The sequence below is a fragment of the Acromyrmex echinatior genome, chromosome 1 (assembly GCF_024713525.1).
Source record: "Acromyrmex echinatior isolate Ae372 chromosome 1, ASM2471352v2, whole genome shotgun sequence".
Taxonomy (NCBI): Eukaryota; Metazoa; Arthropoda; class Insecta; order Hymenoptera; family Formicidae; genus Acromyrmex; species Acromyrmex echinatior.
Window position 1 is genome coordinate 15,877,684 of NC_141852.1, and position 13,106 is coordinate 15,890,789.

At 32.9% G+C, this 13,106-nt stretch overlaps 1 protein-coding gene across 4 annotated transcripts in view; it reads right to left on the minus strand.

The window, feature by feature from the left end:
• LOC105154729 (atrial natriuretic peptide receptor 1) overlaps positions 1 to 13,106 on the minus strand; it is a 90,301-nt gene that overhangs the window by 881 nt on the left and 76,314 nt on the right. For 2 of the 4 annotated variants that reach the window (XM_087410840.1, XM_087410838.1), the window contains 16 exons: positions 8,312 to 8,477; positions 7,845 to 7,919; positions 6,950 to 7,229; positions 6,300 to 6,409; positions 5,992 to 6,180; positions 5,622 to 5,842; positions 5,087 to 5,326; positions 4,751 to 4,877; positions 4,407 to 4,615; positions 4,085 to 4,235; positions 3,735 to 3,894; positions 3,349 to 3,509; positions 3,103 to 3,269; positions 2,719 to 2,865; positions 2,448 to 2,640; positions 67 to 352 (listed from right to left, as the gene is read on the minus strand). In XM_087410840.1, coding sequence (XP_087266966.1) covers positions 67 to 352; positions 2,448 to 2,640; positions 2,719 to 2,865; positions 3,103 to 3,269; positions 3,349 to 3,509; positions 3,735 to 3,894; positions 4,085 to 4,235; positions 4,407 to 4,615; positions 4,751 to 4,877; positions 5,087 to 5,326; positions 5,622 to 5,842; positions 5,992 to 6,180; positions 6,300 to 6,409; positions 6,950 to 7,229; positions 7,845 to 7,919; positions 8,312 to 8,477 — 2,882 coding nt within the window. Of the gene's footprint in view, positions 1 to 66; positions 353 to 2,447; positions 2,641 to 2,718; positions 2,866 to 3,102; positions 3,270 to 3,348; positions 3,510 to 3,734; positions 3,895 to 4,084; positions 4,236 to 4,406; positions 4,616 to 4,750; positions 4,878 to 5,086; positions 5,327 to 5,621; positions 5,843 to 5,991; positions 6,181 to 6,299; positions 6,410 to 6,949; positions 7,230 to 7,844; positions 7,920 to 8,311; positions 8,478 to 12,798; positions 12,968 to 13,106 lie in introns of all 4 variants that reach the window. The other 2 variants (XM_087410836.1, XM_087410831.1) reach the window with 2 other exon arrangements.

Consider the following 13,106-nt stretch of genomic DNA (forward strand, 5'->3'; position numbering starts at 1 on the left):
ATCTTTCAATTTTTAAAACATTGTATTTTTTTTGTTATTATCTAATATACAGGATTTATTTCTTACGAAGACCGGAGGATTCCATTCGAGACGCCGTGTTCACGGTGTCGCCGAAGAGGCAATAATGCGGCATCTTCTGACCCACCACTCCAGCGCAAACTGGACCACTGTGTACGCCGATCCGTACGCTCAATTGAGTATTTTGCTTGTGTATTATGGTGAACGATCTGACGGCGTCTAAAATCGCCAAAGCCATCAGTCCAATCTCCCTCGCATGTTCGTCACCATTTCTCTCTGGAAGACCAGACGCTACCATATATGCGTCTCCTATTGTTTCCACCTGTGAATCAATCTCAAAATCAATTTCAAGATCATTTCTTTTCTCAAAGTCATTTCAGAATTTGTTATTAGAGTTCAAGTTTGGAGATTGAATGACTCTGGTGCAAATGCGTTTCTTTCTTCTAAAATGAATCATTTATGTGTCTTTATTTATAATTTATTTTGTTATATTATATATCTTGAAACTAACGTGGTTCTAATATTAACACATATAAAAAATAAGAGCATAAAAAACCACAGCACAAGTTTATAGTTTGTGATATTTAATTATTATTACATTAATTAAAACATTAAACGTTTCGGCCACAATCTGGCCATCTTCAGTAATTCAATAATATTCTTAAAACGCAGAGTTACATCTAGTTGACATTAAATTCAACAGTCGAGAGTTGTAATTAAATAAACATGTTCTTTTATATGTGAAGATGCTTCATACAGTAATGTTACAACGCCAATTGTCATATCAAGAAAAGTGTAGAACAAGAATTTCTAGATTCTAATTTAAATAAAATTGTATATATTAAAATCTTCTAGTCGGAATATAAAGAAATAGAATCATTACCTGTTTTACAGCAAAAAAACCAAACGATGAATCTCGAGTATTTCTTTTACACAATTAGAATTTTGTCGTAACATTATGTGTTGTTATTTGTCCTATCATATATTTTACCACTATTTATATATCTGAGTCAAAAATTTTAGAAAGTTCTAGAATTGTTTATTAAAGGAAAGAGACATCCTTCTTTAGAAGAGGAAAATAAACCTCAGGCAAACCTTCCGTGTCACTTTGCTTATTGATACCACTTGTTTGTCTTTTTATATGTATCATTTCCGAAATTCTTCTTTTCGCTAAAGATTGTTCTATATCTAAAATTCTTATATTATCCCAATCTAATTCATGCATCTCATTCATACGGTGACGTGAAACCACAGAAATTTCGGAAGAAGGTTTTCTTATGTCGGCCTTATGTTCTTTCCGAGTTTTCCCGAATCCGAGTTTTTAATTTCCTTTTAGTTTGGCCAACATAAGACGATTCACAGTTTAAGCAATTAATTTTATAAACTACTCCGCATTGGTCATCCTTAGGCAAAGAATCCTTTCCTGTCTTAATAAATGTATTCAATTTATTCATAGGTTTATAAGCTATATTAAAACCGTACACATGTGAAAGTTTTTTAAATTTTTCCGAAACTTTGCAAATATGATATCGTGAAAAATTTTTTTGAAGTAACATTAGAGTCACATTCATTATTAATTTCTTTACGATTTTGATCTAAATTAGTTCTGTTTTCCAAAGTTTTAATTCTATTATTTATTGTAGAAAATATAAACTTTAAAGGATAACCATTACTTAGAAACGTGTGAATTAATTCAGAGATGTTTTTTTCATGAAATTTAGGATGGGATAAGAATAGAATTCTATTAAATTGCCCAATAATAACTCCCCTTTTGTGTTCTAACGGATGATTCGAAAAATAATTAAGATATCTCCCAGAATTGGTAGGTTTCTTATAAATATCGAAGATGATATTTCCTTCCTGTCTCATTAATTTAACATCTAGGAAATGTATGCCATTATCATCGCCAAAGTCCACAGTAAATTTAAGCCTTTCATGATATGAGTTAAACAATTCTAGAACTCCTTCAACTTTTTCTTTGTGTATAGCTAATACAATATCGTCCACATAACGAAAATAAAAAGATGAATTAATGTTATTCTTGGTAATAATTTCTTGTTCAAAATCTTGTAAAACAATGTTCGCCAGTATGGGGGACAAAGGAGAACCCATTGGCATGCCAAAAATCTGTTTAAATATTTTATTATCAAAACTTTTCTTGATATGACAATTGGCGTTGTAACATTACTGTATGAAGCATCTTCACATATAAAAGAACATGTTTATTTAATTACAACTCTCGACTGTTGAATTTAATGTCAACTAGATGTAACTCTGCGTTTTAAGAATATTATTGAATTACTGAAGATGGCCAGATTGTAGCCGAAACGTTTAATGTTTTAATTAATGTAATAATAATTAAATATCACAAACTATAACTTGTGCTGTGGTTTTTTATGCTCTTATTTTTTATTTTGTTATATGTCTACCTTATAAACGTCGTAGAATCCAATAATACTGTCGAAGGTACTGTACAAATCATTCAGGAAATCCACGACCTCCATAGGTGTACTCTGCGCGCATAGCGCCGTGAAACCAACGATATCGCTGAAATAGATAGTGACGCATTCAAACTGCTCTGGTTGCACCATCTCCCCAGCCATTAACTGACCGGCGACTTGTCTTAAAAAAAAAAAAATACTATTAAAAAGGGTGAAATGCCGAGAAACTAGACAAAGCAACGATGAACGATTTCGATACCTCGGAAGCACCTGGTATAGCAATTCCTCGCTGCGACGCTTCTCCAAACTCAATTGTTCGGTCTTCTCCTCGACGAGCGCCTCCAAGTTGTTGGCGTATTGCTCCATTCGCCGTAGTAGATCGTCCATTAAATTCTCGCAATATCCTCTGAAAAGCGAATGCAATTTTTTGTATAATATATTTGTTTATATATTTTTACATTTATATTTTCTATAATATAATTTAAGGTAATGGTATACGAGCGACTCAATCGTGGAGAGAGGATAACAAGATATATAATAATATAAATATATTTAAAAGACAAAGCATGATATGACGTGAATGAGTCGTCATTGCAGTTAATTGAAAATACACTATCGTTCTCCTGATTTGAAATAAAAGTACTTCATGATTCCTCGTATTATGCCGCGAATGGTGTGAAAGCTGGGTCGTTCGTCAGGAACTTCGTGCCAACACTTCTCCATCAATGAGAGTATATCCGGCGGACAGTCCTTCGGCGTGACTTCCGGCCTTAAAGGAGGATTCTCCGACGCTGATACTCTGTTCACGATCTTCGTAGCAAAGGCATCAAAATAATAAAGAAATCGCGTTAAAATTAGAGTTAAAAAAAAAGAATGAAATGGATCACACCTCTTGCGCCGTCATAAAAGTCCTAGTTATCTCGTACGGACCACCGCGGACCACTATCTCCTCCAGGATAATTGCGAAACTGTAAACGTCGCCCTTCTGCGTCGCGGCGCTTCCGGGTGTTATCGTTAATGGCAGGAGTTCCGGAGCGATCCAAAGTAATTCTGCAAATAAAGATTCTATTGTCAACTTTTAATACATCACTCATATATTCTTTTTAAATTCTTTATGTGTGGAATCTCACCTTAAAGAATAAAAATTGAATCAGTCTTGAAAAAGAGTGGAAACGATTTTTAATTTTTAAGAGTGAGATTTCACTCTTCAGAATGACAATTCACTTTTCAAAAGTTTTAAAAAGTTTAAATCGTTTATATTTTTTTGCAACTTACTGATGTAATAACTCTCGTCCATAATCAATTCGGAAGGTGTGGTGAGAGTTTTGAGACCGAAATCCGAAATTTTTAATACGAAACGACCGTCGATTAGGCAATTACATGATCGTAATTTTCCATGGGCGGAAACCTCGCTGGCATGAAGATAAGACATTCCCTGCGAGGAAGCAATCTCTTTATCGTTTTCGCTTCATCATGCTTATTCATGATGTTCCATTTAATTACAACGCTCTATTATAAATTAATGTAATATTAATTAAGATGCAATTAAATTATAAAAATAGTTAAATATGTTGAGATACATTCAATAATTTAACGAAAAACACAACTTCTGCACCTGCATCTACCTTGACGATATCGTGGATCAGGGACATTCGAAAATTCCAATCCAACTTAATTGCTTCATTTTCCAGAACATCCTTCAACGATCCTCGAGGACAATATTCGGTAAGAATTAAGACAGTCGGTGATGGCGAACAGAGGCAAGCCCCGATAAATCTAGCGAGCAATTAAATTTATTAATAAATAGCAAGAAATTGAGTTTAAAACAGCAACGTTACATTGTTGAATATTTATGCTATCAAAGAAATCTTGTGAATGGTCATCCTTTTATTATCTACGAGAAAGAAAAACACGGAGAAAAATTGTTTCTACTGTTAAAAGACAAACCTCACGGTGTTTTCTGACGTGACGTCCCTGACCTGTTTGATTTCCCAAAGCAATTTCTTTGTCACATCGACTACTTTCTTCTTCGTGACCTTCTTGATAGCTACTCTCTCACCCTTGTATATCCCAATAGTGGTAAAAACCGTCGTTGGCGGCAATGATTCGCAACTAATCTGCGAACCGCGACGTATCCTCTGTTCCAATCCGTAATTCTATGATTAAATAAAAGAATCAGTTAAGTTTTACGATTTATAAATCATATATAATTTTATTTTTACTTTATAATAAATAAAATTAAGCAATCTCTTATTGTTCTGCGCACGTTATATTCATAATTTATCGCTCACGTTTGCGTCGGATATCGCTTGGTGTAGATTTATCTTCGATGAGAATTGCTTCCCAACTTCTAGAAGCAATTCCTCAGGTCTCACACGCCAGGACATATTATTGAGATCGGCAGATAACCGCAAATGTCTATGCAAAGAAATGTTTTCACGTCGATAAATTTTATATTCTATTATAATTTTATATTCTTCACAAATATTTACATTAAAAAATTCTACGTTCTATTGTTATGCCAGAACTTTTTAGTATCGACATCTTTTTTTTATTTCTTTACATATTATTATTCAAAACTCCTGGATCGCACAAATATAAAATTTGATGAATCACATGAAGCATACCTGTATAATAGACACGCGGCTGTAATCGCAATTAGTAGAAACACAGCGAGCGCTATGCCTGTGTAAGCTACAAACGTATAAGCTTCTCTTCTTGACGTGCAATCCGGATCATTTCCTAAAAAACCACACTCTGGAATATCTAGCGGGGGTCCTTCCCTTCCACCTGGCCAATGGATCTTCTTGCCAGTCATAGGGCTATATTCTCGATTTAATCCTAAATAATGAGCAACTACTTCGAATCTGTAAGATGTCAATATCTTATCTTTGGCATTTTTGTTATGTGGTGTTCTTTTTATAAAAATGCAACATCAATGATAATTTTATATTAATTGATTCTCTCTTCATATCTTTATAGAATTTTTTCCTTTAACATATATAAACAAATTTGTCTTCCTTAATAACAAGATAATCTGTGACATTTAATTTAGAAAAACATTCTAGTTCCTAAACCGTCTAATTGTGAATTTGCGAGATGCATCTTGATAGATATAAATGATAAAATCGCGTGGAACGAATGGCATGAATTTTAAGTGACCTTCCGGTAATGGGATCTAAATCAAGAATGCTGTAATCCGCGTCACGATCCCCATTGTCATCTATCCTGACGTGACCTGTAATGCCCATAAAGTTTCGGTCCCACATTTTTCTCGTTATAGATATGCCGTCCCTTATATCTCCATCTTCGGCCAAGGTCTCGTTCAACGCGATTCCTAACAAGTAAACACCATCGTAAAATGCTCCGACGAAGAAATTCACCTGTGAAAAAAAGCAAGAAATTCATTTCACCCGCTTGGATTAATTTTCTTGATTGATAATATTGTACCCTTAAATGCTTTGTCTAAAAAAGCAACTTTATTATGTCCTTAGGACTCTATATTATAGAATTATTATTTTAATAAACTCACTTCTTCGTCCTCTAAAAATGAATAATTGTAATTGGTTTGCGCACGATGCTTGACGTTATCGGCGAAATCTTGAAATCGTGGGCTAGTCGGTTGAAGAAGAGACACCCTCAGTAAAGCCTCGTAAGCCTTCCTGGCAGTGGCATCGTCCTCATCCCCAACCTCCCAGTCATGATCGCCCCAGTACGAACCCTTAAAATTTATTTAAATTGATTTAACACTAATGAGTGTCAACTGTGATAATCAGTTGCTGTCACGTTGATGTATGACGGATTTAGAATAGTCTTTTCTCATTTATTATAGCGCCTTACGTGAAATATCTCGACATCGAAAAAAGCCCAATCCCCTCTTGTCATTCCTAATTCGTGGGCAGCCAGCATAAATCTTCTGACGAGCGTTCCGCGAACGCTGAGTATCACAACTGTTCAAAATTATTATCTTTTAAGTTGCTGTTAAAAACACAGCATCTTAGCATCGCGATTTTTCGTCATCACGTGGAAATATTTTTACACTGAATGTTTCAGAATTCGATTAAAGATATATTACAATTATATGTATTTCTTAACAAAATATGAACTAAAAAAAATATTAAAAAATTATCAATTTTTCTATGTTATATTTAATACAAATGTTTGACGATTTAAAATCTAAATAAAAAATTATTTCAGTAAAAAATAAACATATTCTTAAACAATAATTAAGATAAAATGAGAAAATGTTTATTTAAATTATAAAATTGTATTGTCAAATATAAATATTGAATTATTGAATCGTTTAATATGTATATAACATTCATTTTTTTCGAAAAGTTTTCCAATTTTAGGCACTTTTTAGAGACTGTACATTTGATATATCTTTAATGACATAAAAGAGAGATTTATCTAATTTAAGAAAAAATTCAGAGTTAATTTAAGTCTTTCACAGGACACCCTGCAAGTATAAGACAAAAGCGATCACTCACTTCTAGCGTACATGCTCGCGTCGCGCAGGTAAAGGTGATATGACTCGTCCTCGGAGTTTCCGTCTAACTCCCTTACGAATTTTAAAAGTCCATCCTTATGCAGACCGTACTCCAGATTCTTCCCTACCGTCAGCGAAAACAAGTCCGACCTGTCCAGTATAAGCGCGACGTGGGACCAACCAAACTCCTTGAACACGCTAGCGAAGACGAGCCGCAATCGGCACTGACAGTACGACATCCTCGTTAAAGTGGGATACTTGCTTTTGTCTTTAAAAATTCCCTTCGAGAATTAAGAAGATGAAAAATATGTTATGACAAAAAATCCATCCTGTGACGATAGGAAGAGATCGCGACGAGAAAAAATATCTAGACTCTATTGAGTATGTAAGAGTTTATTTCTATAGTCAAAACAATATGTCAAAAATTCATATCAATTATTATATAATTTGTGATAATATATTAGATATATATAAATAATTAAGTAGAATATGGTGGTAATTATTATGAAAAATTGAAGAAACCTTTGATATCATTATCATAATTCTGAGCTTAATGAATTTTACGAGGGCTAAAGTAACATTATGCGGAGAATTTATATTTCTTATACCGTTCTCTGTTGTAATTAGCGCGTAGCTAATTAGGATATTAATAATATTACGTTTAAAAAATAAAATATCAGATGAACTGCAACATTAACTATCATGAATGCTTACACTGGAAAAAGAGTCTGGTTGCATTAATTGGAATTCTGATTTAAAATGAACAAATTTTGATTGATCAGAATCTTCTGGTTCGTTTACTTTTAACCAGAAATTTTTCTCAATAAAACAATGCAGCAATTGGAACAACAGAAAGAAAAAAAAAGATTCGAAAAGACTCTTTCGCAGCTTCTTACCGACGTTTCATTCTTCCATTTATGGATCCTTCCAAGGATACCGGACGTGACCGACAGTTCGCCTTCCGAGGGAGGCTTGGTTCGCAAGAAAGCGATAATCACGTAATGAGTATCACATAAATGAGTATTAACACACAATACGTGGCGATTCGTCTTAATATCAGAGCGTACAATGCGACATCAAAAACATTAGTACAAAGTAGGGGAAGCAAAAATGGGGGATCAATCTAATTTAACACAATTTTACGCAATTTTGTAATTACAATTATTGGCGCAATAGAGTTTCTCTAATCGAATAGACTTCAGAGAATAGTCATCATTGTTGCGAGATTAATTAATGTTAAATGCTGAGTTATGCAAATGCAAAGGTCTAAGTTAATTGACTGGACGAAAATTTACTGGGTATTTACTGCTAGTAATCAAACGTTGACACGTGTATCAGCAGCGCGAAAGTAAGTGCGACTTACTTGATCACCCATGCCGGTGATAATTGGACTGTTCCAGTAGGCTGCGAGACGTGCCACAGGTTCCAGGGCGAAGGCGCAAGCCGGTCCAACGAATGCGATGACGTTGTCACGAAAATGCATGTCCGCTGCTAAACCGGGTGCCCTCGCTCCGCTGCAGGTCGGATAGCTGAGAAATTCGAACATTCGTCGTTGACGAATATCTATCCGTATCTCACATTTTGTGATTAAAATTAACACAATAATTATTAAATCTCGATGTTGTCAAGTACGATGCAAAAGATTTTTATTATTTTTTTCCAACAAGTTTTTTTTTATTTAATTATAATATAAAATTATAGCTATTTATTGTTTAACGATTTAATCGTAAATACCGCTTCTCTTATACTTTTAATTGATTTATGGCTACTTAGCAAAAAATTCTGATTGTATATTAAGGAATTAAATTATTGTATAGGTTTGAAGAAATAGAATTTTGTGCACTCTTTGAAAAATTATATATATGTGTACAATTATAAATGAAATTTTAAACCGATAAAATCAAATAAGAGGAGGAATTTTATTTTTGATCAAAGCGGATTAATTTAATTGGAGCTTGATATTGCAAATACATTTTTTGCAATAAATTCTTTGCAAATTTGCAAATATATTTTTTGCAATAAATTCTTTGTAGTGATTTATGCTGCCTATTAGCATTATTAAATTAATTGATGTAATTTGTGATGTTATTTCCAGTTCCAGCTTATCATTGCGTTTCAAGTCCGACAAATTGAATTGGAACGCAATTTATAGAATTTAAACATGTACTTGTAAATTTGCATATGAATATTAACAAGCAATAAGATTCATTTCGGTTGAAAAGAGGATTTTTTTCTTACTTAATGTATTCTATATTTTTTCCTATTATTATATTATGAATTTTAATTAGGAAAATAAATTAAATTAACGAGTGAACTGTTATCTCAAAACGATGAAATTAACACATTTTTAAATCAGATTATTTCAAATTTGATATACATTCTCATGGAGTGAATTTTTGATAGAACATTTAGCCCTTTATTGATAAGATAAAAAATCGTTTTTTCCTATGAAATTTTATTCTCGCAAAGTGAAAGTGTATTATTTTCAGAGATATTATTTCATTTTTCGAAAAACAACATAACTTTAATATTTTTTAAATATATTTACAAGATGCATAATATATATATATTTACAAGTAGTCAATGATATAAATTTTGAAACATGAGAATACTCATTTCTTTAGCTAAATAAAAACCATGTGCTTATCCTTCGACAACGATTCAATTTTCGTTAATAGAAATGTACAATCCTGCATTGATATGGAAATATATGCGTGCATGGTTAATATCAATCTGTGAAAACGCACAAAGTGGACGTATATGATGGATCGTATACATCATGTATTAAAGCGCAAACATAATACGATCGGATTACTGGGGGTGGATGCGATACAGGGGTTCGCTTGAATACATATTCTCCCGCTCTCTTGTGCAGTTACACGTGACGTACATACAGTATTCGCTGATATCTGCGTCCTTGAGGAGCGAAATGCGCATTTCGGTGTGAATATTCTGTATACGCGCGTACGAGCAATTAGCTACGAATGGCAACAATAATCACGATGCATTCGACACACCGGGATAGGGACGCGTTGCGCGAGCAACAGCTCGAGATAATGGCGCATTAATTGTACCCGATGAATGGCCAATGATTGAATTCCCATCGATCTGCGCTAATTGAAAATGTTGGGAATGCGGCGCGGCGCGCAGAAATGTCGCGGTCCTGCTGCATCTCTCGTAAATGTTTGCAATGACAATGCAGATTGGGGAATTTTGATTTGCGAGAAAAGAATTTAATTATTGCGTCACCATCGCCGCGTACGAAATGTTATCGTCAACCAAAATGAATGTTGGGATTTTTGTCGAAAGTTAATTCTTTACTGAAATAATGCTTATAACATACACGGAGAGAATTCTTTTAAAATTTATCCTGAAAATATGGTAGTTGTGGTACAATATAATATTTTAAAGATTTTTACCAAGATTTGCACTTCAATAAAATTGATCAAACTTATTTTATACTTTATTGTAGTCTTATTAATGAATGAAAGAGATTTACATTAAAATTCTTCGAAGTACAATGTTGTCCCATGCCTGTCATATTTTCAGGGTAAATTCTAAGAAAAAATTCTTTCTGTGTATAAAGATTATGGCACATACAAAATTTAAGCAATAATACGTAAGTAATAAGCAAATAAATATTTTAGATTTGCTATTGCTTACATCTTATTGATGCCTTACTCTTTTGCGTAGCTTTAAGTAGCACAAAGCGCTTCCAAAGAGTTAAAAAAGTGTATTTAAGCGCTTTTTTTTAACACTTTGCAGGCGCTACTTGAGAATTCTCGTACAACAGATGATAATTGTCAATTGTTAGAATTTTCGTTGGGGATTAATTTATTAAAAGAATGACTGTTTTACATTGCATAATTAAACGCCGTTGTGTAAAAGCGCGACATTTCGATGTTATTACTGAAATGGTAATTATAACGTGATTATAATGTTTAATTCACGAGCAACAAATAATATATGATTGTAAATGAATTGTTGAAATTTTGTAGAAAATTAATTATTAACTTTGTTGAAATTTTATAGAAAATTAATTATTAACTTTTAAAGAGAGCAGAGAATTATTTTTAAAATCTTACAATTTTTTCTTGAATAAAATTTGTTATAATTTATTATTTCATTATTCCTTTCCCCAAAATATAGCATTATTATTTCTACATTATAGTGACTTTCTTGTCCTGTAAAGATTAAAAGAATGGCCGTTTTACAATTAATTAAATGTCCTTATAAAGACGCAATTCTTTGGTGAAATGGTGATTATGAATAATATCTGTTGAATGTGGATTAACACGTGTAATCCTCATTCACTAGATAATATATAATTGTCAATAAATTGTTGAAATTTTTACGAATTTTTTAGTTCATTAGATTTTTCAAAGAACGATTGTGTTTTTTACATGTAAATTTACATCACATTTAATAAAATGCTTAATAAAGATACTTACATTATAGCAAATAGATATACATTATATAGTAAATAGATTATATTAACATTATAGCAGTAGTAATTATAATTATAATACATATAATTAAAGTTACATTATCCCAAAAATTTTCTTCTCAATGAACAACGTGTGTAATTCACATTCAAGAAACAATATATAGGTAAATATTAATAAATTGTCAAAATTTTTATTGAAAATTAATTCATTAGAAGACTATCTAATCATTTTATGTTGCAGTTAATTAAATGCCATTATAAAGACGCGGCATTTCGATGCTGTTGCTGAAATAGTGATTACAACTATGTGTAATCCACGCGCAACAGATGATATACACCACGTAACGTAGACTTATGCCCGTATTCATAGTCATCTTGTATTTAAGGCTTCCTTAAATTTATCTTTAGATACGTAGCAGCCAATGAAATAATTCGTAGAGTATCTAAAGATAAATTTAAGAAAGTCTTAAATATAAAGCTTAACTACGAGTAATAGGCGCGGCGGTACATATTCTGTATGCACGTGAATACATTTTTTATACGATGTTTATATGAAGAGAAATGGATGATCGATATAACAAGTGTCGTACGTAAAAAATAATTTTCACTTGTAGATAATTCGTTCTTCTTTCCCGCTGACCTCGAGAGGATTGAGCAGTTGTATGGTCAATATCGTGAACGCGTCTTTCCATGCAAATGCCTGTTCAATTGTATCAATGTAATGACGCAAAAGAGGTGAGCAGCGAAATGGATTATAACGCATGAAATATAACGAGACGACTGAAACTGAGATATAACATATCACAATGCAGAAAATAACGACATTTTATATTATATTTTATCTGATGTAATGAAATATCTTCTTTTTTTATTTACGTCGACATTATATGTGACTATTTCTAGACTTGATTTCAAATATTTTTATAATATATATATTTTTATATTTTTTCCCGATTCTTCTTCGACCGTATTTTTTCCCCTGATGTGTGAGCAACGACGACAAAACAGCAGAAAATATAAAATGGCCAAATAAAAATGGCAGAACCACGTATTACGAATAAACGGTCCATTAAAAGGACATTTCATAAGAGAAAATTACGACGAGAAACTTTTATGCAGCTTTCATCCGATACATATTTTTTATTATCGTGCAATGAGGAAATTATAGATCGCGATTGTTAAATTAATTCGATAGATGAATTCGATAATTGTCTTTGTTGTTTTTTCAGCTTTGATTGATAACATCTGAAATGATAGATGATCTTCTTTCTTTTGTTTTCCGATAATAACAATTTATACTACGTTTCGATTTATGTCGAAGTTATAACATCGATGTTATAACTTCGGCATAAATCGAGCCAAGTAAACGTGTAATCAATATTGAGCATAAAGTTATTGTATACCTTCCTTGGACTTTGCGCAGCTGCACGTTGTGAACTTTCAGGAATTCGTTCACTTCTTCCAAAGCCAGATCGACAGCTGGACCACATCGCTCAAGATCAAACGGGCTGTCAAGATGGGATGCCATAAGTACGCCCACGTTATACACCCGCAGAGGATTTCCGTAATCCACTGCGAAGTGGATCAAAAGACGTGAATTCGTCGAGTCGCGAATGCAGATATCGACAACCATTCAAACGCTTAATTAAAAGTAATGCTGTTTGAACGAGGGCTTGAAACTGAAGATGAACGTAATGGAGAATAATACCCT